General features: G+C 35.6%; 1 protein-coding gene across 6 annotated transcripts in view; it reads right to left on the bottom strand.

Moving 5' to 3' along the window:
* tenm2b (teneurin transmembrane protein 2b) overlaps positions 1-12,589 on the bottom strand; it is a 289,835-nt gene that overhangs the window by 29,266 nt on the left and 247,980 nt on the right. For all 6 annotated transcript variants that reach the window (XM_051876630.1, XM_051876631.1, XM_051876633.1 and 3 more), the window contains 5 exons: positions 12,293-12,498; positions 10,377-10,572; positions 7,190-7,291; positions 1,001-1,195; positions 449-649 (listed from right to left, as the gene is read on the bottom strand). In XM_051876630.1, coding sequence (XP_051732590.1) covers positions 449-649; positions 1,001-1,195; positions 7,190-7,291; positions 10,377-10,572; positions 12,293-12,498 — 900 coding nt within the window. The remainder of the gene's footprint in view (positions 1-448; positions 650-1,000; positions 1,196-7,189; positions 7,292-10,376; positions 10,573-12,292; positions 12,499-12,589) is intronic.

Genomic DNA, 12,589 nt, shown 5'->3' with positions numbered 1-12,589 from the left:
CCCTAAACGAAGAGGACCAGAGGGTTAACAGATTTACCTATCGAGAGAACTATCTGTGCTGGTTGCATCATGCATATTTCAACCAAGTTAATGTCATTATTAAATGGATCTCTTTTATGTAAATTAGAATTACAATTTTTTTTTTCATTTTTTATATATATATTATAATAATATTTTATTTATGAAGCTTATTTTAGATTGCACCTCATCCACAAAAGTTTGAATTGCATCCACTAATTTTTTGAAGTGTGTATTATTTTCATATGAATCAGGTGCTAAAACAGCACATGCAGCGAGTGCAAATTAACACCGCTATCAGCGAGTGCAATTCATGCTTAGCGAATCCCCCTGAGAGTGTAGATGGATGAAAATGAAAGATTGGAATACATCGCAGCACAGCTTGAGAAGAGAGGAAGTGAGAAGGTGGAAATCGCTGATGGGAACACACCCGTGGAGCAGTCAGGGCCCATCCAGTTGGGGTCACAGCTGCAGAGGCCCGTGTCAGGGCTGTAGGATCCGTGGCCGTTGCACTGATCCGGGCACTGGGCTCTTGACACATCACATAGAGGTCCAGACCAACCTGGTTTACAGTGGCACTGACCGGACACGCAGCTGCCATGTCCAGAGCATGTGGGGTCAAGACAATCCACTGGAGAGAAAGAAATAGAGCATTTGAAAAAGCTTTTTTCTCTCATCCTCTTTTTTTCTTTTCACTTTCCTCCTCATCTTTCACTTCTCTCTCCTAAACTCACCTCTGGGATCTCTACACTTTCAGAAACCAGCTGCTCATATGAACATGTGCTCAGAGACTCCGTTTCTGCCCAATTTCTTAAAAGCCCGATCAATAGACTGAATTTCATCACTTTAATAAAGTTTATTATGCTTGTATCAGCATGCTTTTCTAGCAGACATTTGAAATCTGAGATTCTCAGAGGAAGAGATTTTTCTGAGAGTGCTGGAAAAAGTTTTGAAAACGAGAAGCTGTCGACACGCTCATTACCGTCCTCGCAGGACTCCCCACGGTAACCTGCTTCACAGGTGCAGCTGCCTTGGGCGCAGGTCCCGTGACCGCCACAGCTGGGGTCGACGCACTGGCCCTGAGGCACATCGCACTCCAGCCCCTTCCAGCCGCTGTAGCACATGCACACACCCTTGCTGTACTGCCCGTTCCCACTGCACAGCACAGGACAAGCCACTGCAACGGAGACAGAACGAAAGCATGCAGGAGGGGAAACAAATGAGGGAGTGAGGGAAGGACAGAAGACGAGGATGTTTGAGAGGAATTAGTGAAAACCAGCTTCATTGAGAGAAGTTCAGGTATGAAATGTTAGATAAGATAAGAGAAAAATGAAGCATAGAGTTAATTCAAACAAATCCACTGAACTGTATGAAAACACCTCAAACTATGCGTCAAGGGCTGTGAATCCCCAAATCAGATTAACTAACTAAAGCTTTTTAGCTGTTTTCAGACAGTTTAGCCAGATTACTAGTATTTTATGTCATTGTTGTCCCTAATCAATGTCCCTAATCAAACGTAATTAAAGTAAATTGCGCACACAGTTAACTAATTCGTTCCCTCGATTTACATTTAGCAAATCGAGGGAACGACTTAGTAAAGCGTGCACACGATTTATAAATCGAGGGAACGTATTAGTAAAGTGTGCGCACAATTTATATATCTAGGGAACGAATTAGTAAAGCGTGCGCACGATTTATATATCGAGGGAACAAATTAGTAAAGCGTGCGCACTATTTATATATCGAGGCAATGACTTAGTAAAGCGTGCGCACGATTTATATATCGAGGCAACGACTTAGTAAAGCGTGCGCACAATTTATATATCGAGGGAACGACTTAGTAAAGCGTGCGCACAATTTATATATCGAGGGAATGACTTAGTAAAGCGTGTGCACGAATTTAGCCTAAAATTTTTTCCTGCATGTCATGTGCGGGGCTCCGTACTTATTTATTTGATCAAAAATACAGTAAAAACAGCAATGAAAAATTATATTGTGAAATATTATTACAATTTAAAATAACTGTTTTCTATTTTAATATATTTTAAAATGTAATTTATTACTTTGATGGATCAGCAGTATGCAGTGGACATTTTAGGACATCCCAAGACCTCAGTCAAATGATGAAAAAGCATCATGCCTCAGACTAAGGCCCCAAATGGCACTCTTCCCCCTGGTTTCACAGACAAGGCTTAAGCTAGTCCTAGACTAAAGTGCATGTTTGAGCTGTTTTAACTGAAAGAAACTTGTACTGAAATATCTTAAAATATGTCACTGCCAATGTTTTGTCTCAAGATGCACACTAGTAATGTTTTTCTAGTGTATGTTTATAAAAGCTACTTAAATATCCTAATTAAACTAAGACCTAATCCTGGCTTAGGCTAAGCCCTGTCTGTAAAACAGGGCCTTCATGTGCACTTTCGATCTTGTGGACTTACAATGGCCGCTGTGTGCGTCTGTCCGTTAAGTCCACGAGACCGTATAGTGTCCCATTTGTCATTTTAACTTTCAGAAGTGTGCTTGCGAGCGCCCCCTTTGTGGCCGCTAGTCTGCGAGCTATGCAGAGGACTTCTACCTGGTGCTCAAAGCGGCATTACGTCACGAAAGCGTGGACTCAGATGAAGATTGTGAGGGTTTAGCCTGAGTATATTTTATTTTTACTGTTTTCATTGAATGTCACACTGGTTAGCTTGTATAAAACATGTCCCACAATGATTATTTTGTAAATGTTGTATTATTCATGAGTTTTATTTGCATGTTTAAAAAGTTAGTTAAATAACACATTGAAACTAGCTAGCTTCTATGTTGGCAAACTATAGTGAAGTTAAAGAGATCTTTGGCGCTATTAGACTGTGTTACTATAAGCTCAACGCTGCTTTGTGTACAGAGGTTTCCGAGGAAACAGCTTTATTTCTGCCATTCCATAAGCGCCACCTACTGTCAGAGAGTCAATGTATATTTTTATTCTGCAGACCAATGTGAAAATCAGCATGTTCTCTTATGTAAAAGTGAAGAACTTATATCAGTTTTTCAGTGAATATACTGGGGCCTCATTAAGTCCATTTCACCTGATGCCTTTTATGTCTGAGTCCTTTTAGTGTGAGTCCATTTCACCCAATGCCTAATTGTACAAGATCTGACACCTGAAGTTGTTTTTCCTTAGACCTGAAGCCTTTCAGTCTGAGGCATAATGCCTTTTCATCATATGACTGAGGTCTGAGGATGTCCTAAAATGTACACCGTACATCAGTCATTACTCCAATCCTTCAGAAATCATTAATTTAGTGCTCAAGAAACATTTCTTTTGATTATCAATGTTGAAAACAGTTGTACTGCTTTATATTTTTTTGTGGAAACCTTGATGCATTTTTTTTTCAGGAATCTTTGATGAAAGTTCAAAAGAACAGCATATATTTGAAATAGAAATCTTTTGTAACAAATGCCTTTACTGTCACTTTTGATCAATTTAATGTGTCCTTGTTGAATAAAAGTATTCATTTCTTTAAAAAAAAAAAAAAAAAAGTAAACCTGTTTGCTCAGATGAACCAGATTATTAAAGATTAATAAAATTCCTGTGTAGAATCAAACCTCTGGTGGAATTTCGTATCGTTTAGATCAGAATATAAAAGTACATTTCTTTCTTCAAGTTTAATGTAATCCTAATCAAGAGTCATTTATTTAAAAACCCTCATTGTATATATTGCTGTGATTAAATTAGAAATATATCTGATATTATGTAATTATATAATCTGAAACATACTATGTATTGCCCCCTAAAAAGTTACAATGTAGTTATTTTGTTTCCTTTTTCAAAAAAAAAAAAAAAAAAAGTAGCTGACTTTAACAAAATAAGTAGCTTGTATCATAAACTACACTGTTTAAAATTTTCTTCAACATTAGCCTGCATATACTCAAGCTAAGCAGAAACATTTCTTACTTATTTCTTATTATAAATCTTACAGTTTTCAATGAAAAATTACCTAGAATGAATGAATGTAGAAAAATAAGAAAAGAATCATGCCTTTTGCTTCACAGTGTTCGCTATTCAGCCTCAAAGGCAGCATAAATGCTGCACGATCTCTCTGTATATAGTGATAAGAAAGACTATGCCATGTGTAATTAAGGTAGAGAGATTCAGAGGCAATATCAACAGTACTCCCTGCTACTCAGAGGAGACAGCATTCGACAGTAATAAACTAGCTGTCTATAGCCTCAGGTGAGCTCACACACATATTTCTCTTTACGAAGCCTCCACTGAGAGCACTTCATCACTCAAAAAGATTGGTCTAGCACAGTAAAGCCAACAATCCCATCAGACATCTTGGCATAACTGAGACGGGATTAATCAGTGATGTTGTAATTCATCCGTCTGGATCTCAGAGTGATGTGACAGTGTCATAGAGCCGTTATGTCAAATGGCCAGAGCTTATGTACACTGATGATCTGATGACAAATTTTGAGCTCGAGGGAAAATTCTGACATATGTTTCACACATCAATAACAGCTTCAGAATTAAACATGTACCAAGTCACCTATAAAACTTATAGCCAATTACACATAAAAATTCATTTAAAATAAATCACAAAGGTTATTTAAAAGTTACAGTGAATAAGACTTAATATAAAACAAAAAGTTAATTAGCAACCAAGCATTAAATTACACAATAATGGTGAAGTTTGGCATTACTCATCTCATGTTCATGTCACATTCACCTCAAACTAAATATGATGTTACTGTACAGTCATTTTACTAGGTGGTAATATATGCTTACTTTTTTTTAAATAGTTTGATTTTTTTAAATCAAATTTTCCTTGATCTTTTGTCATATAAGAGGTCATTGTACTATAAAAATATCCTGTAAGTTTCAGAACTTCCTTGCTAATCCAAAAACGAACAAAAGTTTTTATTGTAAACATTCTGCCAAAATGACTCGTTTTGATTTATTATGATTGGTAACACTTTATTTTACAGTGCCGTAGTTACACATTACTACATGTACTTACTATATTAATAACAGTAAATTATGCATAATTACAAGTAACTAACCCTAAACCAAACCCTAACCCTAACTGTAACTCTATAGTAAGTACTTGTAGTTAATTAATAGTACTCAGTACTTATTTGAGTAATTAAAATGTAACTCCGGCAATGTAAAATAAGGTGTATATGATTTTATCACATTATGACGTAATAGTTTGACAAAAGACCGCCTCTTCAAAGGAAAATGTCACTATTGGTTTGTCTGATGCAGCTCGTTTTATACGAGTATTTACACTGCAGCGCCGCAGTCAAACTGTGAATAGTTGTGATTTGCTGTTCTTTCCTTTGCTTCGGCATTTATGGGGTTAATGCGTTGGATTATTGGATACAGAAGAAAGCATGTAGAGAACGCTGCTTTTGTTATTGTTGTGATCAAAGCCATTTGCTGTAATCCTGAACAAAAGCTTCAATGAGTGGCATGTTCTGTTTTGTAATCAGTAAGACATTACAACAAGTTTAATTTTATTTAAAACACAACACTGCAAATGACAATGTTTGTTTTTTACTTTATAGAATGAACTATGAATAGCCTATAACAGTGATTCCCAAACTTTTTAGAGTGGAGTACCCCCTGAGGCATTTGCCATCCTTCTGCGTACCCCCTCTCTTCCTCTTAGACTGCACCTTTTCCATTAAGGAACAATATTTGCCCCCTAAATTGACTTTCCAGTGCATTTTTTTTATCTTTATAAATACCTTTACAACATTAATAATGTTTTAAATAAAAAAAAAAAGTTCAATAAAGAAATATGCAATGATAAAACTTGAAAAGTGATTCTTTTAAATACTAAAACCGCCAGTAGATGGCGGTAAGTCACTGTCTTAATGCATGAGTCATCGAGTCGTTCATTCAACGAAGCAAGTGGCTGTATTTATGAATGATTCATTGAATCACGAACAATTCGTTCAAAGCTGCAGATTCGTTCATGGAACACCTCTGTGTATTGTTCTGCTGTGGCTTTCGCTGGAGCTATTATTTCGTTGCAAAATAGAGCAAATACTGAAAATATTGTGAAGAACATCACTTAATATTACCCTTTTGTTTGTTGAAATGTTGTATAAAATCAATATCACATTTGCAATCATGTGGATATTTGGATTTGCATTCTTGCTCGTATAATATTATCAACATTAAAAACAAGAACTCACAAAAGGTATGTTTTTGTATCAAGAGTTTGAATCTTAAATTGATCTCTATGCACCTTTTGTGCCAGGCTATTTGTTCAAGTGCTAAATCTACAGGTACATTGTCGAGAACGGCAGTAATGTAGCGCAACCTGCACCCATATGCGCGCTGCTTATGTGGAAATGGACGCTGTCAGATTTGACCGCAAAAGATATGGTATTTTGATTGGATGTATTTATGTATTCATGCATTTATGGCATTGTGCCTGTTAGAAAATATATGGTTGATTTTAATGTTATTTTAAGGTGGGGAAGAATTAAGTGAACGGCAACATTTGGCATTTTGTTCGCGTACCCCCTCTATCACCTCACGTACCTCCAGGGGTACGCGTACCCCAGTTTGGGAACTGCCGGCCTATAAGAATGACAGTATGACAAACAATGTATGTTCATTCATAATTCTGTTTACAAGAAACACTGTAAGTCATCCAACTATAACTGTGGTAACTCCAAGTACTTCAGATTTATTTGCCACAACTAAGACTTATAAAGCATATTTAATAAGAATAAATGTTTCACAGTGTTGGCAAATGTTTCAACTACTGTATGTAACAAGATATTTTTAAGTTAAGTTTAATCCTAAGTTTTTAGGTCAAAAACAGGATAGAAAATAGCTTATTTCTTTTAAATTATGATGTTTTTGATGTAAAAATCTTGATAACATTATAATTGGACCTCAGAGAACATCATAAAAATAAAAGCAGTTCATGACCCCTTTAAAAATAATAATGCCACAATGTGAAAAATCTTAATTGTCCTAATAAATATAAACTATATTATTTATTTGCATTTATTAATGTAAAAAGTGAGGTGTTGTTTAATGCACAAAATGTTATTAAACAACACAGCTTTCCTGTAAGACTACAAAAAATGTTTTGACAAATGCTGCAATGTGAAACATAATTTTTTAATGTAAATATGCCTGCAGTGTGACAGTAAACGGTACCTTTGGAGCAGTCCGTGCCGTGAAACCCCGGGAAGCAATGACACGCTCCTGACATGCACTCTCCGTTGCCATGGCAATTCTGGGGGCACTCTTCCACTGAGTCTGAGACGACACATAAGAGACGCACGCATTTTACAACCCTCAGTTATTAATGAAGGACAGTGGAATGAAACATTCACAAATCTAGAAGACCTTTTAAATGCTGTTGTCTGACAGAAAAAAGCGAGTCATATAAGACTATGAACTGTCTTGCGTTTTGTGAGATAATCTTTTACACAGCATGGTGCAATGAGAACTTTCAGTCAGCGTTATTGACAGTTCAGTGGCAATGTGTGAATTACTGTGACACATTTCACCAAAGCCTTATGGGAAATATAACACTATGACTGTGGTAAAAGCTAAAATAAATTATGCTTTTCAGATCATCAGTAGCCATCAACCGAATGTTAGATAATCACATTAATACAGTATGTGATCATCTGATCTCCAGATCTAAGAGGCCTCAAGAGCACAGTGTGTGTGTGTGTGTGTGTGTGTGTGTGTGTGTGTGTGTGTGTGTGTGTTTCTCCTCAAACTGAATAGTTAAGCATACATATCGTTATGAATATAGTGGACCCAGAAAATATTTGGACACTTAAGCCACACTTAAAAATGTATGAATGTCATTCTATCAGATAAATATCAAAGTGGCATCTGCAAACAAATGATGGTAGCTTTTCTCCAAACTAATTTCCCTTTTCTGAATCATTTTTGCAGTGTCTTGTAAACAACTAATCTCAAGGTTATTTTGAGTGGCTGAATGAATTCGGTTCTCCTCAAGTTCACACAGGTGTCCTAAGAGACAGGTGCAGATCTTAAAATGCTAATGTTTGACAACCAGAAAGTGTGCAAATAATTCTGTCTTTTTTAAAATTATTTTTAAACCATACATACTTCTTTTGTGAAATGCTTTGAAAAGTGTGAATGTGCTGTCTTTCTTTAAAATAAATGCTATACGTTTGATACTCTTATCTAATGCAATGACATTCACATTCATTTTAAGTGGCTTAAGTGCCCAAGCACTTTTAGCACTTGATCTTTATGGACTTATTCAGACAGCAGACAGGCAGCACAAATACATTTATATATATATATATATATATATATATATATATATATATATATATATATATATACGACTTTAATAGATTCATTGTTTATAGTCTCATCAAAAAAAAAAAAAAAAAAAACTACTTTTTTTATATATTTTATTTTCTACTTTAATATACACTGCCCGGCCAAAAAAAAAAAAAAAAAAAAAAAAAAAGTCGCTGTTTGCATTTTAATAGGCAAATACTTAAGAGTCTATGGATGGATCATTATTACAGTGATTATTATTTTTTTTAGCATGTTATATGTTTGGCAATGGTTCTTTTAACCCTAAAAGATGGAGTGTGTAGCTTTTCGTTTCTTAAACAACCATGTATTAAGATGTATCATGGCCATATTCCAGGATGACAATGTCAAGATTCATCAGGCTCAAATTGTGAAAGAATGGTTCAGAGAGCATGAAGAATCATTTTCACACATGAATTGGCACAGACCTTAACCTCAGTGTAAGTTTTTGGGATGTGCTGGAGTAGACTTTATAGAGTGCTCACCTCTTGCATTGTAAGATCTTGACCAAATAAATGTTGTGATGTTATTTCCATCAGGAGGTGCATCAATTTTTGGTCATGATCTTGTATTGACAATGCAAGAGTCAAGCACTCTGTAAAGTCTCCTCCAGCACATCCCAAAGACTTTCAATGAATTTAAGGTCTGGACTCAGAGGTGCCAATTCATGTGTGAAAATGATTCTTCATGCTCTCTGAACCATTCTTTCACAATTTTAACCCTGGTGAATCTTGACATTGTCATCCTGAAATATGGCCATGATACATCTTAAAACATGGTTGTTTTAGAAATGAAAAGCTACACACTCCATCTTTTAGGGGTAAAAGAACCGTTTCCAAACATATAACATGCTAGAAAAATAATAATCACTGTAATAATGATCCATCCATAGATTCTTAAGTATTTGCCTATTAAAATCCAAACAGCGACTTTTTTTTTTTGGTTGGGCAGTGTATTAAAAGTAATTCCTTTTATGGCAATGATTTATTTCTCTCTTTTTTTATTATTGCATCTGACAATTTTATTATTATCAGTGTTTAAAGCAGTTGTTCTGCTTAAAATTTTTGTGGAAACCTACTTTTTTTTCAGGATTATTTAATGAATAGAAAGTTAAAAAAAACAGTATTTCTATTCTATTGAAATAATTTTTTGTAACACTGTAAAACAATGTAACAATGTAAAAGTCTTGACTGCCAATTTTGATCAATTTAATGCATCCTTACTTAAAAAAGTGGATTTCTTAAAAGAAAAAACTTTTGATCAGTAGTGTATGAAATACATAAAAATATATTTACAAACCCAATTCGAAACACATTCATATTTGGTTTTAAATCTGATTAATATAAGGTTTACTAATAATTAAATAATTACTTTTATTTTTTTTATACATATATATAAATTGGGACACAATTCCTTTGCATTTTCACCCAATCTTTGCTAATATATTGAAGCATACAACAGTTGATATGTGCTGAATTTTGAATAAATGAATAAGTGAACAAGTGAGCGGTTTATGAATATTTAAACACAATATATACAGTACATGAATATGTAAAATACAGCAATGCCTCCTATACGCTTCATGAGTTCTGCATCACAGTCTGATATCATGACAGACATGAGGTCAAATTTCCACTTTTTCATCCCTCACTGACAGCTCCTCTCAGCTGTTGTAGAAAGCCTCGAAGTTGGCATTGCGCTTATGCGAAGTCATCACTATGGCAACCTTTGTAGATATAGTGGATATTGACTAAACTCCCTGAACAAACATATTTCAGTGCTTACTTTTATTTTACAAATACAACTATTCCTTGTGTGGCCTAAAGAGAAATGTAAGTGAAAGCAATAAAAGCAGCTCTCCTTCAACTCCACACATTCAAACTGAAATATAATATGAGGTTAAGGGTGGATCAGGTGTCCTGTGTAAGCTGTGAGTGAAATGCATCCTCTAAACAGTAAATAGTTTCTATTTTACCATCTTCTTTTTAAACATGCTGACCTTAGTGCGTAAATAAAAGCTGGAGGTGTGTACCTAAAGCCACAGTGCTGAATGAAACTGGCTCTTTCTCTTTGCCGTCATTGTAGAAGGCCAAGTGCCAGGTGCCGGGGTCCAGATACTGCACAAAGATCGCCTCATTCTGGACAACGGTCTGAATACTGCGCCGCTCACGAGGAGACTCGATAACGCTCCACTTCTCCTTTCCATCCAGCCTTTCCATATAGTCATACTGAAGACACATAGAGATAGAAAATAATCAGCAAGGCAAGGAACTACAGGACATCATCTTCACTAAACACTGTAATGACAATCAAAAAAGTCAAATTAAATCAAAATGTAGAGGAAGATAACAACTCAGAAATGTGACAAGACACGTGTAAAAATGCTGCAGACAAATATGCAGCGATAATTTGGAAATCATTTACAATTCATTATAAAAAGTTGCAAAGAAAAAAGGCCGGTCTACACAGATGGTCGCTTCATGGTAATTAACAAAAACCTGTCTTTTTAAGGAGGAACATCATAGAGAACCAGATTTCCTGGCTCTAGCTCACACACTGTCCCACCAAATGGTGACAAACCCCAATTTTCAAAGGTTGGGTTTTTTTCGGATCAGTATGTTAACCCTTTTGGTGTTTGCTGGGGCAGTGTGAACATAACAGTGCCAACCAATAGATTTAGAGATCAACACTTGAGTAGTCTCAAAAGCAGCCTGTTTAATTCTAAATTAGAGAATGTGGTAACACTTTATTTTACAGTGCGGTAGTTACACGTTACTGCATGTACTTACTATAGTAATAACAGTAAATTAGTAACTAACTCTAAACCAAACCCTCACCCTAACTGTAACTCTATACTAAGTACATGTAGTTAATTAATAGTACTCATTACTTATTTGAGTAATTACAATGTAACTACGGCACTGTAAAATAAAGTGTAACGGAGAGTGTTCATAAAAAACAAATTAGGTCTATTAATGGTGCAAAAAACATTGACTTAGATTAGTTAGAATGGAAATCATCAGGATTTCAATTATTCAGATTTAGATTCTGATTCCAGTTCCTTAAAAATTCCATTAAGGACTTTTATAAGGAAACACCAAATAAATGAACGTGTAGGTATTGATTCAGTAACCGACTGACTCATTCCATGAGTAAGCTTTTTCAGACCAATGAGTTAATCTGTGACTCATTGAGTTTTGACTCATTTAAAAGAACTGGCTCAGAAGAGACATTCATTTGCAACACAGTGGTCCTTGCAAAGATGTACTGTCTGTTTAGTACTCATTGTATTATTTCTTGCCATCTAGACATCTTTGTCTGTCTTCATATTCAATTTAGACATAAAGCTTATGAGCGTTAAAGGAATGGTTCACCCAAAAATGAAACTTCTGTCATCATTTACTCACCCTCATGTCGTTCCAAATCCTTAACACAAATAAAGAATTATTGTTATTGAAACCTGAGATTTTTGTCCCTCCATTGAAAGTCCATTCCACCAAAATTTTCATGATTCAAAATGTTCATAAAGACATAAAAGTAATCTATATGAATTGAGCTGTCTTCTGTTTTGCACAAATTTAATTTAGGCTTTTATTTACTTTAAAACAACACACATACACTAAGCAAATCAAATATGGTAAACAGAACCGATTTATATGGATTATGAGGTGTGTTTTAATTATTTTGGTGTAAGGGACTTTTAATGGACAGACAGAAATCTCTCAGGTTTCATTAAAAATATCTCATTTGTGATTCGAAGGTGAATGAAAGTCTGGGTTTGGAACGACATGAGGGTAAGTAAATCATGACAGAATTTTCAATTTTAGGTCAACTAACCCTTTAACAAAAACTGAACTGAAAGTGTTTAAAAACTGGATACTCAACCTTAATTATAAGTGGACATGGCTCCTTTAAGAGAAGAAACAAGACATGAGGCGATTTGCTCACCTGAGCATGCGAAGGAGGCAGGCCTTTCCGCATGTAGACCCCAAACAGTGCGTCCTTGCCCAAGGAGATGTTGAACTTGAGGAAGTGTGGCTGGCGCAGGTGAAGCAGAGACCTCCAGAAGACGCCTGGAGGAACATCCTGACTGACACGCTGACCCAGCTCCAACTCCCCGCTGTTTATACTGCTGTTCTTCAACACCCACGGCCCTGAGACGGACGCCAAGAGAATAAACAAGATTTGTTTGATGAAAAAAAAAAAAAAAAAAAACCCCACAAAGAAAGTCTTTCAAAGACAGGG

This window comes from Ctenopharyngodon idella, chromosome 21 (assembly GCF_019924925.1).
Source record: "Ctenopharyngodon idella isolate HZGC_01 chromosome 21, HZGC01, whole genome shotgun sequence".
Classification (NCBI taxonomy): domain Eukaryota; kingdom Metazoa; phylum Chordata; class Actinopteri; order Cypriniformes; family Xenocyprididae; genus Ctenopharyngodon; species Ctenopharyngodon idella.
This window is presented reverse-complemented; position numbering and strand designations above follow the sequence as displayed.